This window comes from Monodelphis domestica, chromosome 2 (genome assembly GCF_027887165.1).
Source record: "Monodelphis domestica isolate mMonDom1 chromosome 2, mMonDom1.pri, whole genome shotgun sequence".
Classification (NCBI taxonomy): Eukaryota; Metazoa; Chordata; class Mammalia; order Didelphimorphia; family Didelphidae; genus Monodelphis; species Monodelphis domestica.
The window spans coordinates 160728120-160751728 of NC_077228.1; the positions used below are offsets into that span (position 1 = coordinate 160728120).

General features: G+C 37.9%; 1 protein-coding gene across 1 annotated transcript in view; it reads right to left on the reverse strand.

Annotated features, from left to right (window-relative positions):
* Window positions 1-8541: 8541 nt before the first annotated feature.
* The window catches only part of ABCB10 (ATP binding cassette subfamily B member 10), a 51102-nt gene continuing 36034 nt past the window's right edge, over window positions 8542-23609 (reverse strand). Inside the window, exons 9-13 of the mRNA XM_001379070.4 lie at window positions 21449-21528; window positions 17641-17821; window positions 15268-15311; window positions 10977-11011; window positions 8542-10296 (exon numbers count right to left, since the gene is read on the reverse strand). Of these exons, the coding sequence (XP_001379107.2) occupies window positions 10065-10296; window positions 10977-11011; window positions 15268-15311; window positions 17641-17821; window positions 21449-21528 (572 nt within the window). The 3' untranslated portion in view covers window positions 8542-10064. The remainder of the gene's footprint in view (window positions 10297-10976; window positions 11012-15267; window positions 15312-17640; window positions 17822-21448; window positions 21529-23609) is intronic.

Genomic DNA, 23609 nt, shown 5'->3' on the forward strand with positions numbered 1-23609 from the left:
TACATACAAAGTAAATGGCTTTTTTTTTTTTTTGTAATCTGGGATGCCTAGAGCAGAGGCAGATAGGATTGCCTGTTTTAATTTTTAAGAGCTGACAGGTGTTCTGCCTCTAATCTAAGTAGTTCAGGGACTGAGTTTTTTTGTCAGAGCTATAAGGGGTTTAGTGATTTCCCCATGACAAGGGATTCATTGTCCATAAAACCCTGTTGCTCCTTCAATGGCCCTCAACTCTTTTTTTTTTTTTGTGGAGGGGGCACTCAATTTCTGAATATCTTCAATGCACTTAGGGGAAATGGAGTGGGCACCAGCAGTTAAAATAAACCCTAACTATTCCACTTTGGGAAGATATCACTTAACCTTTGCCTCCGCGATCTTGTGGCCTCTCTTATGTAGCTCTAAATTTTAGAGCTGTTTGCTATCTTCCTGATATGCTGTGTAATTTGATGATGCCAAGAGCAAATCATATACAAATTGCATCAAACAGCTATTCTAAGAACTAATATTTGCTAAATCCTGTGTTAAAATTTGTGAGAACAACGTAGGACTGTCCACAAACCCTTGTGGAAGCCAACACTAGATCCATGGGAGCCTTTCCAAGTGAAGACAAATATATTCCTGGAATTTTCATGAAAAGGGATTGACATGAATGCTGAGCACAGATCTACCACAGTAAAATGTGGCTGTGCTAGGAATAGAGGAGATAATTGTGGCTGGGTTTGGAACCACAGGGTGCCTTTTTATTGCATGATTATTTACAGCCCTTAAATCCTGTATAAATCTATAGGTTTTCCATTTGCCCCTAATTTTGGCTTTTTTTACAGGAAAATTGGTGTATTATATTTTGATTTGCATGGAATAATTATTCCTTGCTCAATTAATGAATCTATCACTGGAGTAATTACATAAACTGCCTCTTTTGATAGAGGATACTAAGGAATAGAAAAAGTGGACCACCTTTTGTCTTAATTTGAATAGGAACAGTTGATTTAAGGAGACCTACATTGGAAGAAGATGTGGCCCATAGAGACTCAGGTATATCAGCTGGGATTTTAAAGGTCTGAGGCTCCTTCACCTCCTGACTATTTAACAGGAAGCAAATTTAAGGATTCCTCAGGCAATTCTAGTGTCAGAGAGCCATCTTAAGAGCATGTTACTGTGGTTCTAAGTTTGCATAATAGGTCTCTCCCTAGCAAATGTATAGGGGAACCAGGCATTAAAAGAAAAGAATGTTCTACTGATAAGGGTCTCATAGATAGTATTCAAGGGGAAAGTTTTTGGATTTTTTGAGGTGTTCCTGATACACCTTCTACATTTAGAGAACCAATATAATTGCATTCAGCATCTGGTTTACTCCCCAATACTGATCTGGAAGCTCCAGTGTCTAAGAGGAAGTCTTAATACGTGTTTTCAACCTTTAGGGTTACAGGAGGTTCATTTTTATGGAGGGGGTAGGGAGAATGGACTGGGATAACTGGTGTTAAAACATCAGGGTCTGGAAAAGTAAAGGTTTCACTCTCTGCTTCCAGTGCCCTTGCCCATCCCCCTCACACCTTAATAAAGATCTTTGGCCATTTCTCTGGGGTTCCCCACATTGACCCTGAGTATAGCATAGATGAACCCCATTTTAGGTATTTTGGTGAGTTATTGGTTGCCTCATTTGGATTATTATTTCCGTAATTGTTATTATTTCTAAAGTTGTTATTATTTCCATTTGCCTGATTCCACTTCTTACATTTTATCATTACATAGCCCCTCTTTCCACAGAAATAACACATTAATGGTTGACTTGTGGATTCCTACAAAGGGGCTATGGCTTCTCTTTGATTTGCTTTTTCTTTTTTAAATTTTTCCTTTAAAATTTTTATTTCTTTCCTTAAGGCTTCCATTAAGTCATTGTTCTCCTCAGCTTTCTTTTCAAGGCCATTAAAGGCATAAACCACTACCCTTCTCAATTCCTCAATTTGGACAGTTAGTATTTTTTTGGCTATCATAATCTTTATTTTTTTTTCACTTTAAACATTATTTTATTTGGTCATTTCCAAACATTATTCATTGGAAACAAAGATCATTTTCTTTTCCTCCCCCCCACCCCCTTCCCACCACCTCTCCCATAGCCGGCGCACGATTCCACTGGGTATCACTTGTGTTCTTGGTTCGAACCCATTTCCATGTTGTTGGTATTTGCATTAGTGTTCAATTGGAGTCTCTCCTCAGTCGTATCCCCTGTAGTCAAGCAGTTGCTTTTCCTCGGTGTTTTTACTCCCACAGTTTATCCTCTGCTTGTGGATAGTGTTTTTTTAGATCCCTGAAGATTGTTCAGGGACATTGCATTGACACTAATGGAGAAATCCATTATCTTCAATTATATCATAGTATATCAGTCTCTGTGTTGTAAAGATTAAAATTTAGGAATATGGGGAGACTGAGGCAGGTAGAAATTAGTTTCTCTCTGCAAGAAGTATCATATTTTTTAGAGGTTTATTAAAGGTTAAAGATTAAAGAATATACAAGTAAGAAACATGTGCCTAGGCCAGAGGCCTAGACAAAATAACCTCACATCACGCAAGAGATGCGCCTGCTCCAAAACGGAAGTCCAAAAGACCCCCCAAAACCTTTGCCACCAGCTTAAATCCTTCCTCGATCTTGGCCCACCTCAGAATTCCCGTGAGATTACAAAGCATTTTGGGGAAGTGGAGCAAAGGCTTGTGGGGATTGTAGTCCTGTATTTGAGTCTATTTTTTACAGTGTATGTTTTCCTGGTTCTGCTCCTTTCGCTCTGCATCACTTCTTGGAGGTCGTTCCAGTCTCCATGGAATTCCTCTACTTATATTATTCCTTTTAGCACAATAGTATTCCATCACCAACATATACCACAATTTGTTCAGCCATTCCCCAATTGAAGGACATCCCCTCATTTTCCAATTTTTGGCCACCAAAAAGAGTGCAGCTATGAATGTTCTTGTACAAGTCTTTTTACTTATTGTCTCTTTGGGGTACAAACCCAGCAGTGCTATAGCTGGATCAAAAGGGCAGACAGTCTCTTATCACCCTTTGGGCATAGTTCCAAATTGCCCTCCAGAATGGTTGGATCAATTCACAACTCCACCAGCAATGAATTAATGTCCTTACTTTGCCACATCCCCTCCAGCATTCATTACTTTCCTTTGCTGTCATGTTAGCCAATCTTCTAGGTGTGAGGTGATACCTCAGGGTTGTTTTAATTTGCATCTCTCTGATTATAAGAGATGTAGAACACTTTTTCATGTGCTTATTAATAGTTTTGATTTCTTTGGCTGAGAACTGCCTCTTTACGTCCCTTGCCCATTTATCAATTGGAGAATGGCTTGATTTTTTGTACAATTGATGTAGCTCTTTGTAAATTTGAGTAATTAAACCTTTGTCAGAGGTTTTTATGAAGATTGTTTCCCAGTTTGTTGCTTCCCTTCTGATATTAGTTACATTGGTTTTGCTTGTAGAAAACCTTTTTAATTTGATGTATTCCAGATTATTTATTTTGCATTTTGTGACTCTTTCTAAGTCTTGCTTGGTTTTAAAGCCTCTCCCTTCCCAAAGGTCTGACATGTATACTATTCTGTGTTTGCCTAATTTTCTTATAGTTTCCTTCTTTATGTTCAAGTCATTCACCCATTTTGAATTTATCTTGGTGTAGGGTGTGAGGTGTTGATCTAAACCTAATCTTTCCCAAACTGTTCTCTAATTTTCCCAGCAGTTTTTATGAAATAGTGGATTTTTGTCCCCAAACCTGGAATCTTTGGGTTTGTCATATACTGTCTTGCTGAGGTCACTTACCCCGAGTCTATTCCACTGATCCTCCTTTCTCTCTCTTAGCCAGTACCAAATTGTTTTGATGACCGCTGCTTTATAATATAGTCTGAGATCTGGGACTGCAAGGCCCCCTTCCTTTGTATTTTTTTCATTATTTCCCTGGATATCCTTGATCCTTTGTTTTTCCAAATGAACTTTGTTATGGGTTTTTCTAGATTAGTAAAAAATTTTTTTGGAAGTTCCATGGGTATGGCACTATATAGATAGATGAGTTTGGGTAGGATGGTCATTTTTATTATATTGGCTCATCCTACCCATGAGCAGTTAATGTTTTTCCAATTGTTCAAGTCTAGTTTTAGTTGTGTGGAGAGTGTTTTGTAGTTGTGTTCATAAAGTTCCTGTGTTTGTCTCAGGAGATAGATTCCTAGACAGTTAGTCTTAAAATAGTCTTTGACCACTTTACAACACTTTTTTACAAACTGTCTCCCCATTTGTCTAACATCCCTTTCTCTGGAAAGATCCAGTTCTATATATCAACCTTCCAGATCAAGAAGTCTATCCATAAACTAGGAGGGATTTTCCTTCTCTTTTTGCTTAAGATTTTTGAACTTTGCCCATGTACCAGGGCTATCAGAACAATCTCTTATTGCTTTTAATAAAGCCTCTATAGCCTGGCATAGTTTTACATAGTCTTGTTCATTGTTCAAATTCCATTTTGGGTATTGCGGGGGTCAATGAATTACTCTCCATCCCTGAGCTTAATTAACAAGTGAAACAATTTTATTTTTTTTCTCGTTCTGTTAAAAAGGCTTGGAGCAAATTTTCTATGTTAATCCACATGGGATCATAAGAGCAATAATTACTTTCTAGCTTTTTTTTTTTTCTATAACTACAATGGGCTCATCTTCAAAGGAAGGAGCATTTTGCTTGAATCTCTCAGTATCTTGTGGAGTGACTGGTCTATGGTGCCTAAATCTCCACTTTTATTGTAAGTGGGTATTTCACTTAAGGGGAATAGGTATTTAACGGAATTATTTTCGAAGTCTGTTGCTTGGCTCAGTGTGGGTTGCAGTGGAGTTGGTAAGGGGAGGAGGAGGAGTGGGGAAGGTGGGCTGGGCAGGGAAGGGATGAGAGGTAGGAGCAGAAGGGTGTTGGGTTAGGTAGGGGAAGGAGGAGCTGGGGGAGGGGTGGGCAAAAGGATCTGGGGTGAGATTGTGGGTGGGGAACTGGGGGTTAGAGGAGGGAGGGGCTGAGGCAGAGAAGGAAGAAGAAGAGGCAGGGCAAAGGGAGATAGAGATGGGATAGAAGTGCAAATGAGGATGGGGAGAGGAGGGCAAGGGCTGGGCCACCAGGGAAAGGGGAGGGGACAAGGGAGACAGAGATGAAAGTAGAGCAAGGGGGGAGAAGAGGGTAGATTCAATTCATGGGTGGTTAAAAGCTAAGCAATGTAAGAGAGAAGGTAATTAGGGTGAGATGATTTTCCCTTCTGAATCTTGAGATTACTCAAACTTTTCTCCAGGTGTTCTATCTCAGTGCTGAGATCAATCAAGCCAAATTTCTGTTGTTTCTTCTGGAGTAGAAATGGAGAAATGGCAAGGTATCCAATTAGTAATAGCACACCCAGGAATAGTGCTAAACAAAGCCATCCTGAAACAGTGAGCTGTTTGAACTTAGTAAAGTTCTCTGGGAACAGGAGCTGGTTCAGATAGGCAGGAAACTGTTCTTTCAGATTTGACACCATTCCTTTCAACACCATAGTCAGATATGCCTATTCAGTGTAAGTATAGGCACTCCCTGTACTTACTGTATTTAACTTGCTTTTGAATGGAGAGTGGCTAGGCTTAGCTAGAGGCCAAATTTGGGAGGGAAGGCAAGAAAAAGCAAAAGCTTTCTATTTAGGCTCAATAAAACACAATTTCTTGAAGGTAAAAATCCCCCAGGGTACAGCCAATGTTTAGCTAAGAGGTTTGGGTGAGTTTCCTTCCTTCCCCTCCCCACTAGGGGTAAAAATGCCAGGTTACACATGCTACCAAGTGAGAGTGCTGGAGCACTAGATTAGGGGCTCCTACACCCCAGTGCTTTAGCCATATGGGGGTTCAGGAAAGGCCTTAAAGATAGAGCAAACTTCTAGGAGTAAGATAAGGCTAAACTTTCTCAATTTAGCCCATTTAATACCTCCTGATAACAATAACAACAACAAAAACTGAGCTGAAATTACTAACTTCCTCCAACACTCTGGGATTCTGGGCTGCGAGATGGTAGCTTGTAGGGGAGGAGGGGCAGGGTTGCTTCCCCCAGGTGAAAGGAGTCAGGAGGGTTAGAGGCTAATTGTTGCTAAAAAAAACCCACACACATCTGGCTTACCAGGCTGCAGTGAGCAATGACTATCCAGAAGCTTTCTGTTTAAGAGGAGAAAATGGGATTTAGATCTCACCATTCCACTCAGGAAAGACAAGGTGCTTCCAAACAGCTCTTGGGCAGGCAATCATCAATGGGAGGCAGCAGCAGGAGAAAAGCGGCATGGAAGGCGGAAGTGGCTAGGCTTCCAAAGCTTTATAGTCTTAGACCAATGACTGAGGCCTTGAAGCTAATCTGTCCTTTTGTCTATTTTAAAAACTGCTCTATTCACTTAAAGAGGAGTAAGGGTCCTTAACTTCAGACTTCAAGTCGCCAGAAATGTAAAATTTAATGAACATCAATAACAATAACTCTAAGTATTATTTTTATGAAATTTATTAATAATCATTTGAAGTAGATAAAATAAAAAGATAGAGGTATAAAGCCTAATCTAACCTAACTGACCACTACCTGGTTCTCAGTCAAGCTCCTCAACCACATTCCAAGAAATAGAAAGTGGGGGTGGTGCCACACCAAAACTTTTATCCTCCATCCCTCCCATGTACATACATTCACGTCTGTCCATTCATGCAGTGTAAGTATGCAAATAGGATGCTGGGTAAGATGAGCTGGTGTGGACGACCCTAGGGGAGAGAATTCAATCTACAAATCCCAGAGGGAATATACCAGTCTTAATTCCAAGAAAAGCTTCTTACAGAAGATATGATTTTAGGTGAGACATGAAAGAAGTCAGGAGGCTAAGGTGAGGGGAGAGAGCTTTTTAGACATAGGGAAAGTCAACAAAAATAAAGATCTGGGAGAGGGAGGATTTTGTGCAAGGAACAGCACAGAAGACCCGCACCACTAGCTTGTAGAGCATATGGAGGGGATTAGAGTGTAAGAAGACTGGAAATGTAGGAAGGAACCAGGTTATGAAGGGCTTTCATAGTCAAAGGATTTAGTATTTGCTTCTGGAGGGGGCAATGAGCCCTGGAGTTTGAGTAGGGGGGATGATTAGTCAGGCCTGCTGCCCTGGTCAGGATGGGGACAGAGGAGGGAGTGCATGTTCAGAGGCCAGAGCTGAGTCTGAGACGATAGGGCAAGACTTGATAACATTAAAATTTTTAAAAATAAAGTACCTAGGTTATTGTACAAATTGATTAATGGGAAACCTATCCATTAAAGGGAGATTCTTGAAAACAATAAGGGACTAGATAGACCACTTTAACAACTGTCAGGTATGATTTGGATTAGGATTTGTATTAGTTTCTCAACCTATTTTGAATTGCTAAAACATACATCTTACAACCTTTACTCCTCCATTTAAAGAAGTGGAACAGGACATCTCATTTCCCATCTGGCCTCATTCACTTTGGATCTCATTGGCTTTCTTTTATGTGTGGTCTTCTTCCAATAGCCTATAGGCTCCATGAGGCCAGGTCACTCTTTTTTTTAATTTGTATCCACTGTGCCTAGTGCAGTGCTTTTGCACAGAGTCAGTGGTTAATAATGTTTGACAATTGACTTCAAAAGTTGTCAGAATCGGGGGCAGCTGGGTGGCTCAGTGGATTGAGAGCCAGGTCTAAAGACTGGACATTCTAGGTTCAAATCTGGCCTCAGACACTTTCTAGTTGTGTGACCCTGGGCAAGTCACTTCACCCCCATTGCCTAGCCCTTATCACTCTTCTGCCTTGTAACCAATACAGAGTATTGGTTCCAAAACAGAAGGTAAAGGTCTATTAAAAAAAAAAGTTGTCAGAATCTGAAAATGGTTCTACTGCCTTGGCAATCAAGTTATCCTATAAAATACATTTAAAAAATAATAATAATCTACATAATGAAGCACCAGAAGAAGTGTGCTTTTCCTATTAGAAATGGGAAAATAATTTGTTATTCATTTTTTAAAATTTGTATTGCAGGTTTTTTTGATTTGTGCTTGAATCTGCATAGCTGAATATCCCATCAGTGCCCCACTGTACACTTACAAGAGAAATAACACTAATCAATAGTCATAAATTTTAATCCATGATACAAAAGTTTACCAAAAAAAACCACACCAAACAACTGAATAGGGCAATGCTAGAAAATAAGATATAATGATCACATTTGGAAATATGTCTATGGCATGAGGAGATTCCTCATGAATGTAGCTTTTTAAATTGTGCTGAATTTTTCTTTTCTTTTGAAGGACCAGAGTAGTAACATATATAAAATAAAGAAGACAGGTCAATCTTGTTAAAGTGATTGTCACTGATGCATTTTTGGCAACATATGAATAAATTTCCTTGTGTGAAATAAAATGTAAAACTTGTTTCTTTTGTATACACACACACACACACACACACACACACACACACACACACACACACAGATTCACAGATACAGCCTTCTAGGGTAACCAGAAAATTAATGAAGACCTAGCATGTAGGAAAACTTTAATTTAAAAAAATCATTTCAGAATTTTCACCAACTTAAAATGAGTACAAACAGCACATTTTGAGGCATCATGAAAATTAATAGTACTGATATGGAAAATAAGTCCAATGATTTCCAACTTTTTTTTTAGGGATTTGAGATATAAGACTACTGTTTTGAATGAAAGAAAAATAGACTATTTAAGTTTTTTGTTCAGAAAAATTATAATTATTGTCTTATAAAACAAAAGACACTAAAAATAAAAGATCTCCAAATGTTTCCAGGTTGAAAATCTTACTGTTTCAGTCTTAAATTACAAGGAATTTAACCAGTGTAATACAAAGATTTTGGTTTGCTTACGTAATTACTCAGTTTTGGGGTAATTCATCAAGAGTCCTCAACCTATATGTAAGTGAAGTTCATTGCATGATATCAAGTGGAGAACTGATAGCTATGTGGTAGTTTTGTCTTGTTTCCCAAAGCATTTGTAGTAACATGTACATGTATAGAGTAAAAATATATTGAATGATTTCCACCTATTTTGAAACTGTTAAGACCAAATATCAACTCTTCAGTCTGCCCCATATAGTTCCAAAAAAATTTACAGATCCTTTGAACCAGAAGACAATGTGGATAAATAACAACTCACCCTTTACCTATCTTAAGCTTCTAATTTTACATATAGTTCTTTAAATTAAGTAGCGAAGCTTATTAGCACATACAGTTAATACAATGACCACAGTAATGAAAAAAAAGACAACATTGAAAAACATCAGAACCCTGATCGATACAAAGACTCATAATTTCAGAGGAATCAAAGTGAAGTCTGCCTTCCATCAAGGCTGCCTTTGCTTTCTGGGGGAAAAAAATGTGGATTACAGATTAAAAATGAGGCACATATTTTATCAGTCATGGCCAATGTACTGATGTGCTTCAGGATACATTCTTACAATGGAGGGTTCTACTGGAGGCCAGGAAGAATGCTTAGAATGAAAAGTTATATAAAAAGGGGAAAAAAAGACTCAATAAAGTAGGTTTTTAAAAGGGTTGGTTTCTCATTTTATATAGCTCTCCCAGGAATGCAATTAGGCCATGAAGCAGGCAGAAAACTGCTTAGGAAATTACACAAAAGATCAAATTAGCCTACAGTAATCAGTCTCTTAAATTTCCTTTTTTAAAAATGTCATTTGACAATGGTTCCAATGTATATAACACAGGGTGAAAGAAAATTATATGCCACACTATATTCTAGAATATAACAAGTCAAAGAAATAATATAAAACCATAGAATAATTTTGGTGGTTTAGACATTTAGAAAGTTACAATAATTATTAAAACTCTGAATAAAAAGGTTTTGAACACAGTTAAGTTTCAAAACAGTATTTTGTACACCTTGCAAAAATATATATTTCAAATAACTTGAAGCTTAAATTATAGATTTTGTAGATATCCTTCAAGCTTTTTATTCTGTTTGCTACTTTGTTTTAAAGTCTCTGGCACAGATTCAATGTATATTGTATATTTCATTATGCTGAAATAAAGCTTTGCTTTTTCATTAATTTTCTATATAGTCCATCTGGATTTGAAAGAAGTTCTTCATGTTTTCCACATTCAGTAATTTTCCCTTGGTCAAGAACAGCAACCATGTTAGCATTTTTAATGGTAGACAGGCGATGGGCAATAATCAGCACTGTCCTTCCTTCCATTAATCGATCTAAAGCTTCTTGTACAAGATACTCATTTTCAGCATCCAGTGCACTTTTAGAGAAAAAAGACACAAAGAAAGCAAAATGTTATTCTTAAAATTTAAGTGCCCAGGCATATATACTTGTGAATTTATTGTACAGTAGTACCCTTTCATTAGTGATGAATTTTTATGATTCATGGTTCTTGAGTGAAGCATGTTGTAAATAAAAATAATCTTGGCCATCTTCTTACCTTTGTGAAAGGATTAGTAAATAAAAGCATTTAGCAATCTAGCATAATGGGGAAAGAATATGGACAATGACCTTGAAGACCTGGGTTCAGACTTTAGAATTAAACCTTAGATGAGTGATTTTGGGCAAACCAATTCAGTTCTCAGTTCAACTATCTGAAAACTGCTGATAATACTTATATTACCTGCCTCACAAAAATTAGGAGGAAATGCTCTGTAAACCTTAAAGCTCTTTGGAAATAAAAACTCATTATTTTGCAGTAATTGAAAAATGAGGCAGAAAAATAATGTTTAAGTATTTGAAGGGAAATAGAACTACAAATTATGGATCTCCTGAGTACTATTTTCTAACTGAAGCACAGTTTGTAATAAACATTATACAAGAAATGAAGATAGAAAAAAAGAATCTTTGTATTTTTCTACTTTATTACAGAATCAAAAGCATTTCCTGAGCCTAAAATATTTTCTAACAAAAAATGTGTAATTTTCCAATTTTCCTTACCTAGTTGCTTCATCCAGTAGAAGAATTCTGGGATTCTAAAAAAAAAAAGAAAACATTTAATTAGGAGATAGGAAAACCACCAAATAATACATACTATATAGCTCCAAATGCAACTCCATAAAAAAGAAATCTGGAAATTTCTAATAAAAACTTACACTTTCAAATCTGGCCTCAGACATTTCCTAGTAAAAAAAAGGATATAGGGGGGAAACCCACCAGATGTGGATAGAAGTAGATCCACTCAGGGAGCACCCTGAATACCCAGAAGGGTATTCTAACTTCAGGTTAGTGAGAGTGAAACTGAATTACTTTCTCTCACTGGGCCAGTTGTATAAACATCTTGGAGACGATTGATATAAAAAACAGTATCTCTTTCATTTTAAGAGGGAATACAAACTAAGAACAAGGGGTCCCCAATTCTAAGGGATCTAGCTAATTTCCCACAATCCTCTACATCCCTCACAAGAGGGAGCCTTCTGGTCTTCTGGCTAACTTAATAGCTCCCTGTTTCTATCTAGGTATCCCCAAAACTGACTAAGCTAACTATCTATGACCCTCAGTAGTTGGTTTGATTTATTCCCCAAAAGCTGTCTCTAAAAACCATTATGAATTAATTCCAATGGCTAAGTTCACCCCAGGTGGTCTGACCCCTGAGATAAAACCTCAGAGCCGATCTGACAGGATCTTTTAGATAAAACCTTCCAAAAAGCACAGCAGGTATGGTCAGATCCTAATAACTCCAAAGATGAATTAGGGTTATACTCCTCTTCACAGTCAGGTTGAAATAGATGAGCTACGATAAACTTGCCTTTCCTCCACAATTCCAGGACAGGAAGCACTTAACCTCCAAGAGGAAGTCACTACTCTCTGATAGTTGTCACTTCCAAACTGTTTCTCCTCTGCCTTCTGCCTGCTAAAATCCTTTCCCTTGAGTTCCTAGTCTATGCCTAGAAGACAGTCTTCCACTTCTCTTAAATCTCATCCTAGCTCTATCCTTATCCCATTACACTAGCTACATGACCTTGGGCAAGTCCCTTTAACCCTGACTGCTTAGCCCTTTCAGCTCTTGTGTCTTGGAATACTAAAGGGGGCAGCTGGGTAGCTCAGTGGATTGAGAGCCAGGCCTAGAGATGGGAGGTCCTGAGTTCAAATCTGGCCTCAGACATTTCCCAGCTGTGTGACCCTGGGCAAGTCACTTGACCCCCATTGCGCAGCCCTTACCACTCTTCTGCCTTGGAATCAGTACACACTATTGATTCCAAGATGGCAGGTAAGAGTTAAAAAAAAATTGATACTAAAACAAAAGGCATGGGCTTAACTAAAAATCATTTCCCTTTTGACAAGAACTGATGAGAATTCAGTGTTTCATAAACTTCAAAACATATAAGTTACATAGGAAATAACTACTTATTTGATAAGAATAGCTGGAAAAACTAGAAAGTATTAAGGCAGAAGTTAAGTTTAGAGTATAATCATATACCACTCCAGAGGATAAGTTTTAAATGGATATGCAATCTTATTAAATAAAAAACATAAACATAGAAGAAAAGCCAATCATATATATTCCATAGTGATAGACAAAGGATGAGTTATTATACAAAGGATAAAAGCAATTACAAATTGGAGAATTCTGATTATATGAAAATGAAAAGCTTTTTTTTTTTTTAAACAATGCAACTAGGATAAAGGGAGTGATTAAATGGGGAAAAAATCTTTGTATCAAATTTCTATGATGCAGGTCTAATATCTAAGATATATAAACTAATAAATATTTAAGATGAAAAATCATTTCCCAATAGATAATATTTCTCAAAATAACTGCAAATTCACATCATATAAAATTACTAACAAGAATTAAAACAACTTTAAGGTTACACCCAAATATTTGGCAAATATAATAACACTAAAAAAAGGACTATCAAAGGCCTGAGGGACAAAAAAACACATTGCTATACTGTTAATGGCACCGTGGACTGGCCCTATCATTCAAAAAAACCCAAACAATTTGGATTCACATGAGGAAAAGCTACTCAACTGTTTATACCCTTTTCTACCAGCAATCCCATTTTTTGGACATATTCCACAAGAACATGAAAGACTAAAAGAAGGGCCATACACATTTGAAAATTTTCAGAGTAGCACTTTTTTTAGAAGCAAGAAAGAAAAAAAAATAACTGTAAATAGCCAATTGGGGAATGGCTGAACAAACTGTGGTATATGTAATCTATGAATGGAATGGAATGCTACTGTACCATTAGAAAATCACAAATATGAGGAATTCAGATAAGAATAGGAAGATGGACATGAACTGATGCTGTGAAATAAACTGAATCAAGAGAATAACGTATGCAATGACTATAATAAGTGTAAATGAAAACACTAAACAAATTCTGCTGAAGAATGATGACCACTGTTATGATGATGGCCAGTCTTAGTTCTGCAGAACAAAGGATGAAATACACTTCTGTCCTCTTGGGAGAGGTGAGGAACTGACTCTACAGGCAGAAGGATACCCTCTTAGTTTGCTTAATTCTTTTTTCCACATTAGCAGAGAAAGTTCAGCTGTAGTGCTGGGGGAGCTGTTTCCTCAACAGACTGATTTTTTAAAAAAGCAATCAGAAGCTCAACTATAATCCTCCTCATTCCTCGTAGCTAGCAGGCTCCTGGTATGTAACTGTTCAGCCTCCAGTTTTGGCTCTTCCCTGCTTCTCCCCTGCCCCCTGGCAATCCTCCTGGTACTCTGTCAGTTGCAGAGGAGGTGCTGATCTTCCTCACAGAGAGCATCCTAGAGTTCGGAAATCAAGGTTTGGTCCAGAAATTAGCCACTGAAGCTCAACTACTGCTCTTATTTGTGTGTGTGTGTGTGTGTGTGTGTGTGTGTGTGTGTGTGTGTGTGTGTGTGCGCGCGCGCGCACACGCATGCATGTGCAATGCCTCACTTCAAATATCACAAGGAACACCGGGGGTAGGGAGGAAGACAACAAGAATCATGTAACCATGGAAAAAAATTGAAAAATAAAATACAATAACATTGTAAAAAATAATCACAAAGGAAATAATAAATAGCCTCTTTAATCTATTAAATTCTCCATAGTGTACAGGAAAGTTCACTTTATCTGAAGTCAGATGATCTGAATTCAGATCCTGGCTCTGCCAATCATTACCTACATGACTGTGAAGAAGCCAATTAACCTCTACGGGCCTCAGTTTCCTCATGTGAAAATGAAAAGGCTGAATCAGATGTCCTCTAAAGTTACTTACCCTTTGTGAATATATACCAAGGAAATTAATTCAATACTCAGAGAGATCCGGGGTCTTACTGGATTCCCTGATCTCCATCTCCTGTGGCTCTGCCCTACACTTGGTCAACTCTGAGAGAGGGGGAGGGAAGAAGAAAGGGAAACAACATGGAACCTATAACTCTGGAAAATTTAAGTGGAAATTTGTTATTGAAATAAAAGAAAGACATTAAACAAAAGAAAAGAACTCTGCAGAGAAAACTAACATTCGTGTAGAAAACAGAATATGTCTGGACTGCTCTTTTCATCACTGATGTCCTTATCTTCTGAAGTGCTGCTGCACTGACTCTGTTCTGCCATTTGACAGGAACGTTTCCTCCTTGGGCCTATAAAATCCTTCAGGGTAAGGAGGTCTGCTTCTTCCTTATTCCCCTCTGTAATTGACTGTACTTAAGTAGCTGTTAAAGACTTGAATCTTTAATGACTACTATGAGATAACATATAAAGGTTCAAATCCAGACTCAGGCATTTACTAGGGCTATGATCTATGACAAATAGTCACTTAACCTCTGTTTGCCCCAGTTTCCTCACCTATAAAATGGAGATAATAATAGCAACTAGCTCTCAAGGTTGTTGTGATGATCAAATGAGATAATAATTGTAAAGCACTTAGCACAGTGCCTGGCATGTAAATGTTAGCTATTATTATTCTATGAATGCTAGTTCCTATTATTACTACTACTACTACTACCACCACCTCCAACACTATTATTAGCTTTGACAAGAACATTCAAATTATTTGATATTTGCCTTTTAATTTATATCTATATTCCAATAGGTATCAAGTGATAATACATGTATAACCCAGTGGAATTGCTTATCAGCTCCGGGAGAGGGGAGGGAAGACAGGAGGGAGTGAACATGAATCATGGAAAAATATTTTAAAATAAAAATTAAAGTAAAATATAATTTATACCTATATTTCAAACCACAAACCAATGAATTTACAACTCCTCTAAATTCACAGAATAGGCAAATAGTTTCAAGCTTACCTTTAGTAGAGCACGAGCAATTGCAATACGTTGCTTCTGCCCACCTGATGATGGAAATTATTTTTAAGGTTAAACCTTTAAACAAAATCTTTCAAGGCAAGTTAATAATTACAAGTTATTAGTAAATTAGAACACACAGAAGCCTGATAGTATTAAATCATGAGAATGCAACTTTTTTCAGAATAGAAGGAGCAAAGGATAATTTTTTTTCAGAAGGAGCAAAAGTTGAATGTGTGTGTGTGTATCTGTGTACTTCTCGACACCCCACCTATCACCCCTTTCCTTCTCACCCTGCTCTACTTGCTTCACTCTACTTAAAATACCAGATTGTCTATAAGTAGCAGGAGGAGGTAGAAGAAGATCTTGGCATGCAAAGAACCAATCTAGTTCACATGTTTTGTAGTAGAGAGAGTTTTAGGGTTAGAATTATAGAACCTGAGATAGAATCCAGCCTTTATTACTATCTATGTGACTTTGAACAAATCAACTTATTTGGGCATTCGTTTCTATTAAAAACAAACAAACAAAAAAACAAAGGAGTTGGACTGTATATCTTTAAGATTCCTTTCATCTCTAAATCCAACAATCTTATTTCCTTACCATACCAACTTAAACCCTAGTTTAAGGCCAGGAAGTATGTTTGAGGACCGAGAGGAGGGGGATTCTTGTTGGCAGGAAGAGTCAGAAAATAGAATAGCTATTGTCATCTCTGCTGCCATCCTATCCTTTTCTCATTCATCCATAAAGATCAGAGGATCATCAGATTTAGAGTTGAAAGGAACCGAGGCCATCTAGTTCAACCCTCTCATTTTAAAGAACAAATTAATGCCCAGAGAAGTTAGGTGACTTTTCCACAGTTTACCAGAGGCAGAATTTGGTAATAAATGGTCAGAATGGTAATAAATGGTAAGAATGTATGTCCTGGCAATAATGCCCTGTGTGTGCCTGGCAGACACCTGACCAGCCGACATACCCTGTATACTCTTGGCCCTTTGTCATCTGCTTTCCTGCAGAATCCCTGTGCCCTGACAGCTGAGCACTCCTTCATGCACATGTTGTTTCTTCCAATTAGAATATGAAGCCCCATGAAGCGAGGCGTGTTTAGGCCCTTCTCTTTGTATTTCTAGAATTCAGCATAGCATTTGGCACTCAGTAAGTACTTTCTTTCATTTGTATCATCTGCCTTCTAAAGAAATACAAAATAAAACCGGTCCCTCTTCCTCCATGATAGCCCTTTGGTACACTCCCCCAAGCCCAGTTTTCCTTTCTTCAGGGCAAGCATTCCCCCTTCCTTCAGCTACTCTACAAAGGGCAGTTTTCCAAACCAAGCTTTATCTTGGTTGCCAACCTCCAGATGGTATCTATACTTAAAGTGTGGCCTCCAGAACACAACTAGTGTTTATGGATTAATTATTGATTTTTAATCCCATACCTCCTATCTTAGAATCAACACTAAATATTAATTCTAAGGCACAAGAGTGGCAAAGGCTGGGCATTTGGGCTTAAGTGACTGTCCCAGAATCACACAGCTAGGCAGTATCTGAGGCTAGATTTAAACGTAGATCCTCCCAACTCCAGCCTGGTGCTCTGTCCACTGTGCTACCTGGCTGCTCCACAACAAGCACATATTATTAAGCACATAGTATGTGCCAGACACTAGACTAAGTGCTGGGGATGGAAGGAAAATAAAAAGCAGTCCTTGCTCTCAAAGAGTTCAGTCTAAGAGGGAGACAACATGCAAACGACTGTGTACAAAGAAGATATAAGTGGGATAAATTAAAGATAATCTCGGGGAAGTCACTAAGATTAGAGGGTGAGGAGGTGCTTGGCAGGAGGCATGCATCCTTAGCTGGGCCGTGCAGGAAGTGAGAGTAACCAAAGAAGGAGGGAGATGTTCTGTCACTGTTGGGGAAAACGTCTCCATTCAGGGGATGGCAAGGAGAGCAAAGCGAAGGAAGAAGCCTGAAAAGGGGGAGCCCGCTTAGGGAAGACTGGAAGCCAAACAGAGGACTTCACATTGGGTCCTGGAGGTCCCAGGCTCTGTCTAGTGGATACAGTAGTGCTGGCCCACCCAGGGAGGCACTGGGTCTCAGTTCTGCTTTATTTTCATGGTGCCAATTAGTCAGGCAAGTGACTTTGCTTTCGGTATCTCTCTATTCTGTGTCCTCAGAGATGATGCCAAATGCCAAATGGTTTTTTCTTGGGGACCCTCTTTGGTTATTTTTGTTGGCTTATTTTTATATATGTGACAGATTCTCTAGGAAGTTTTGAGCATACTATTCACTGAAATAATGACTTGAACCTACTTGTCCAACAAAAATAGGCAATAAGTAATTTTGTAGTCTTTTGGCTGCAAATATACCACAAGCATACCTGAAAGCAGAACACCCTTTTCCCCAACCACAGTATTGAAACCTTGGGGAAAACTGTTGATGAAAGTAGCAGCATTGGCTATGTCGGCAACCTTCTGGATCTGTTCCGGAGTCACGAGGGAAGGGTCGTCAGCACCATAAGCAATGTTTTCAGCAATCGAACAAGAGAACAGAATGGGCTCCTGCAGGTTCAAATACACTGCTTACAATAAATACATCAGTCGTCTACACGTCTCTGCTAAATATAATGACGCTTACACTTTCCAGTGCCCAGCACCCGACACCAAGCTTCTCGGGGCATGTGCCAATGAGGGGGAAAAGCAGTCGAGAGGGAAGGTGGGTTAACTTACTTTTCCAGAAGACTGGCAGGCCTCAGCGGAACCTTAAACAAGTGCCGAAAACCTACCAACGCTGGCAGACAGACGTGTGTCAACACTCACGCCCACTTCTAGGTTCCACACTTCTCCAGGCCAAGAATATCAACGGTGTAGTAACTGAGAACTCTGCGTCCAAGTTCTACAGCCATAAACTTAGCTCCTGGGCCACCTTCCTACAGGAACGAGCCCCTCGCTGTCCCACAATCTCCCCCTTCTAAACAGGCTATCAGGGTAGAAGTGCTCTGGACTGCTTGCTTCAGGGAATGTGACCTTTGGCAAGTCACTTTATCCCTGAAAGATTCAATTTCCTCCTGTGGAAAACAGAGATTAGGGCAGCGGGGTGGCACAGTGGAGAGAATGCCAGTCCCAGAGTCAGGAAGACTCATGTTCTTGAGTTCAAATCTGGCCTCAGACACTTCTTAGCGGTGTGACTGAACAAGTTACTTAACCCTATTTGCCTCAAGTTTCCTCAACTGTAAAATGAGCTGGAGAAGGAAAACTACTCTGGTGTGTATGTGTGTATGCCCCCAGAAAACCCCAAATGAGGTCACAAAGAGTCAGTCTGAAAAATGACTGAAAACAACCAAAAACAGAGATTGTAATGCCAAATGTCTGTTTATCTGGGAGGATTATTGAGAAGATCTAATAAGAGATTATAAGTATATGGAAGGTGCTATGTAAATATAAAACATTATGCAAATGTCAATTTATTATATACAACCAAGGCATGGAAATGGCTAAACAAATTTAATTAATTAAAAATATTACATGTATCTCAGACACTGATGGATTAATATTTTTTATTAAAACCCTTACCTTCCATCTTGGAGTCAATACTGTGTATATAGGCTCCAAGGCAGAAGAGTGGTAAGGGCTAGGCAATGGGGGTCAAGTGACTTGCTCAGGGTCACACAGCTGGGAAATGTCTGAGGCCAGATTTGAACCTAGGACCTCCTATCTCTAGGCCTGGCTCTCAATCCACTGAGCTACCCAGCTGCCCCCCACTGATGGATTATTATTTGAAACTAAGTCATCAAGCTGAAGTATTTCAACTTTTGATTGAGACACCTATTACTCAGACAGCATGACATATTCAGTCCTTATTAAAGAAAAGTAAATGTTCAACAAAGGACCTATAAGATATTATTTTTCCTCTTTCTTCTTTGCAGTTCTCTATAAATTCACACAATTGTCTCTGTCTTAGAAATCCACATTTTAACTCCCTGAACATATGGATATAGTGCTGCACTTGAAGTCAGAAAGAAGTGAGTTTGAATCCAGATTTAGATACTTATTAACGAAGTGATCCTTGGGCAAATCACTTGACTATGAGCCTCAGTTCCCCATTAACGAAAGCAGAATAACAATAGCACCTACCTTACTAGGTTGTTGTAAAGATATAATAAGATAAAAGATATACAAATACTTTGCCAACCTTAAAGCATTACAGAAATGTTAGCTGTTATTTATTTATTACTGAGAGGCAGTATGGTTATAGTCCATGGTGTCAGATTCAGTTAGAAACAGGGATTCCTGTCAGCCCCATATTGACTGAGTTTTAAAATGCAATGTTATTTGGCTAATATGGATATTTGTTTTGCATCATTTCACATGTACTACTGATATCATATAGCTTGCCTTCTCAAGGAGTAAAGGGGGAGGGGCAGGAAGGAGGGAAAGAAATTTATGCAGATTAAATTTAATTCTCCCTTGATTGTGAAAATGAATTTAATTAACTCTCCCCTGATTGTGAGATTAAATTGTAACTCCTGTAAAATAAGCAAATTTTAAATAGAGTGTTTATACTTTTGGTGATTAAATCAAAAATGGGCAGGGGTTATAATTTAATCTTCACCATCAGGGGAGAGTTAATTATATTCATTTTCACAATCAGGGGAGAGTTAAATTTAGTCTTCACAATTTGGAACCAGAAATTTTAAAAAAATGAATATTAAAAATATTTATAAATGTAATTGGGCAATAGTTAATAAAATAAACAAAAATATATTTAAAAATTAAAATAAAATGAAGAATAAAAATGTAATGTTGTCCACATCTTATTGCATTTTTATTTATTCTTTATAATTATATTTTAATCTGATTTAGGTCACCCTAGAGGCCTGTCTGAGTTTGACATCTCTGTTATAGTGGATAGAGGAAGCTCTAGAGCCAGAAGAAAGGTTCATCTGACACATAATGGTTGTCTGGGCAAATGTTCTAGGCCATTCTCTTAAGACCTTTATATTATATATGACTCTATATAATAAATGAACTCACAGATCTTAACCCTCTTCCTATTATTATTATTCTTTTCATACAACTTTCTCAACAGGGAGCTGGCTAGAATAATTATGAGTTTTGGATTACCTGACAGTGCATTTCCAAAGCTGCTTGACTTTGATTCAAAGCAAAGGGAAATCATGAAATAATTGGGCACAATTTGAAATCTATAGACCTGATAGTGTCAATCCCTACCTTAAGGAGATCCTTTTCTAGATTTATTTTTTCTTACTAATCTCTAAGGGATTTTGCCCAGAACCAGATCTAGTGACTGGGAAAGCAAATAAAAAATATTTGAGTCGGGGCAGCAAGGAGACTCAGTGGATAGAGAGCCAGGCCTAGAGAAGGGAGGTCCTTGGGTTCAAATATGACCTCAAATACTTCCTAGCAGTATTATTCTGGGCAATTCACTTAACTCCCATTACATGACCCTTACAGCTCTTCTGCCTTGCAATCCACACACTGTATTGATTCTAAGACAGAAATGGAAGGCTTTTTAAAAAAAGTAATTGGGAAGAAGTAGGAAGAGATAGAAAAAATTTTCAGTCTTTCATCATAGAACACATACTGATAGCCCTTTCAACTCTTCTAGATCATCCTCAGGACTGACTGCTTCAGAGAAGTATCACTTCCTCTCACACTCAGCCAAAATTTAATGCTACATCTGTGTGAAGAACCTCAGGCTTCAAGGAACTGAATTTCTTGATTCATTTTAAACAAAAGACATTGGCTTAACTGGTCAGTGAAACTTTCATTCCTTCCTTAAAGGAAGGTAGTAGCAAGATAAAAACAACTAGATAAAAACTAGATTAAAAAAAAAAACAACCAAACCAACTAGATAAAAACAAATGATAGGAGACTGCAAGATGGTTCAATGGGTAGAGCCAAGTCTGGAGTCCAGAGGACTTGGGTTCAAATATGACCTCAGGCACTTTCTGAGAAAGTCAATAGCATTTGCCTAACTCTCAACACTCTTCTGACTTTTGTGTCTTGGGCTGTATGAATAAAAACAATTTAAGGTCATCAGGTTTGTAAGCCATTTTAAAGATACTTTCAAAGACAAAAGGTAAGAGTAAAAAAAAAAAGACCATAAAGTAATATAAATCAAAAAATACACAGGAAAATGGGAACAAATTATTATTACTCCCCTACCTGACTCACTGTCCCAATCTTAGATCTCAGCCAGGCTGGATTTAATTGACGGATATCCTGACCATCAATACTGATAGTTCCTTTTGAAAAATCAGAGAAAGAAAAGGGGGAAAGTAAATTAGGGAAGAACTGAATGACAAAAGACATATATGAAGAATTCTGTGGGAAAATTTCAGATAATTTTTTCACAGATCAAATCTGGAGAGAAACCAAAATTAGCAAGCAGAATTAGGTTCAGACCATAAATGCTTCGGGTAGTATCCTTCACAGAGTAATCAGTATTTATTGGTTATGATAAAATTATCAAGAAACACATCAGGAAACAAAGTTATGTTCTCTCTTTCCCACATTCAGGATGATGCAAACTCTGGATTTAAGCATTTACTAGCAACTCCTGATATTGCTCAGTTTACCCATTTTTCTTTTGAAAGAGGAATAAGAAAAATACATAGGCTGCACAAGACACTCTACCACTTGTTTACAATTATAATGAGCTCCAAAGTTGCATTCTTATTAGGCTATGGAAACATCATGGGATCATAGCTTTAGTATTTAAAGGAACCATCTAGCCCAACCCCTTCACTTTTCACATAAGGAAAATAAAGCCCAAGAAGGTTCGATGAATCTTCAAAGGCATACAGTTTGTAGGATATAAGCCTCTGATGCCAGTGCCCTTTCTACTATATCAAACTGCCTCAAATTATTTGTTTTTCCCTGGGAAGGAATCTTGGAACTCAAAAGCTTGTGGAAAAAGCAGGCAACTTTTCAACATGATGGTTCTATACAGGAAAAAGTCTCAAGGGAAGCACAATGAAGCCCACAAAAGCACAACTTATTGATCGATGGATTTGGACACACCAGGAGCCAACTAAGTTGGGATATTTGAATGGTCACAAAATGTAGCAACAGGTAAGGTCTTCTCTACATAGTGTTGTTACCAAAGTGTACCACACAGGGGTCACAGAGTACCTTCCTTCTTTCTTAGGAAAGAAACAAGTATTTCATACTTAACTAAGAGGGTTGAATCAGTGAAGCCCTAAGCCAGACAGCTTTAGCTTGCTTATTTTCTCAGTCTAAAATAGGGATCAACAAGTATTTACTGAGTGCCTCCTAGAAGCAAAGAACTATGCTCTGTGGAGTTGGGGGACACCAAATAAAATACATATTCCCTCTTTCAGGGAGGCTAAAAATGTCTTAGGGAAAATAAGACAGAAACTATGAAAAGTTAAATAAAAGACTTAAATAATGCTTCAAAATAATAATACATGTAGGGTGCCAATTAATGTCATGTAAAATATTAAAAGAGAAGCTGGGTGGCAGGGAGGATAGAATGTAGATTCCAGAGTCAGGAAGAATAAACTCCCTAAATTCAAATACGATCTCAAACACTTAATAACTTTGTAACCTTAGCAAGTCACTTAACCCTGTTTGCCTCAGTTTCCTTCTCTGTAAAATGAGCTGGAGAAGAAAATGCAAACCACTCCAGTACCTTAGCTAAGAAAACCCCAAGTGGGGTCACAAAGAGTCAGATATGACTGAAGAACTCCTGAATAATAACAACAAAAATTATTTCAGTCATGGTTGTCACAGAGTCAGACACGGCTGAAACAAAGATATTAAACATTGATGAGCTCTATTAAAGTATGTTAAAATTATTTAAAGTACATTTAAAAAAAGTTATTCAACTTTAAGCTATAAACAAAAAGTAAAAACTGGACTTTTTAAATTTAAATTTTACTTACAAAAAAACACAAACTTGAATTAAAATGATTGATATAAAGAAAGCTAAATGTGATAGTTACACACACTTTTAAAATATATAAATATATTAGTGAGAGGGTTGCCATGGGTTCTCTTGGATGCTTGGCTGACACAGAATGCTAGCAATATGTCTGAGAGCTGGACTCAATTGTATTTTCCATCTCTAATTTCAAAGGCTGATAAGTGGAGTTCATAAAAACAATTTCCTGACTTTTAGACTAGAGACAGGCAGCTTAAAATCATGCCTTGATCCATGTGCGAAGGAAGTAGTGTTTTTGTTAAGAGGAAAGTGGACTAAATGCTATCAACCTTAAAATTCACCGGATTAAAATGAAAACTTAACTGTCTACCAATTAAATAGCCTACTATATTTTTTACCCTTTCTCCCAATAATTTTGCT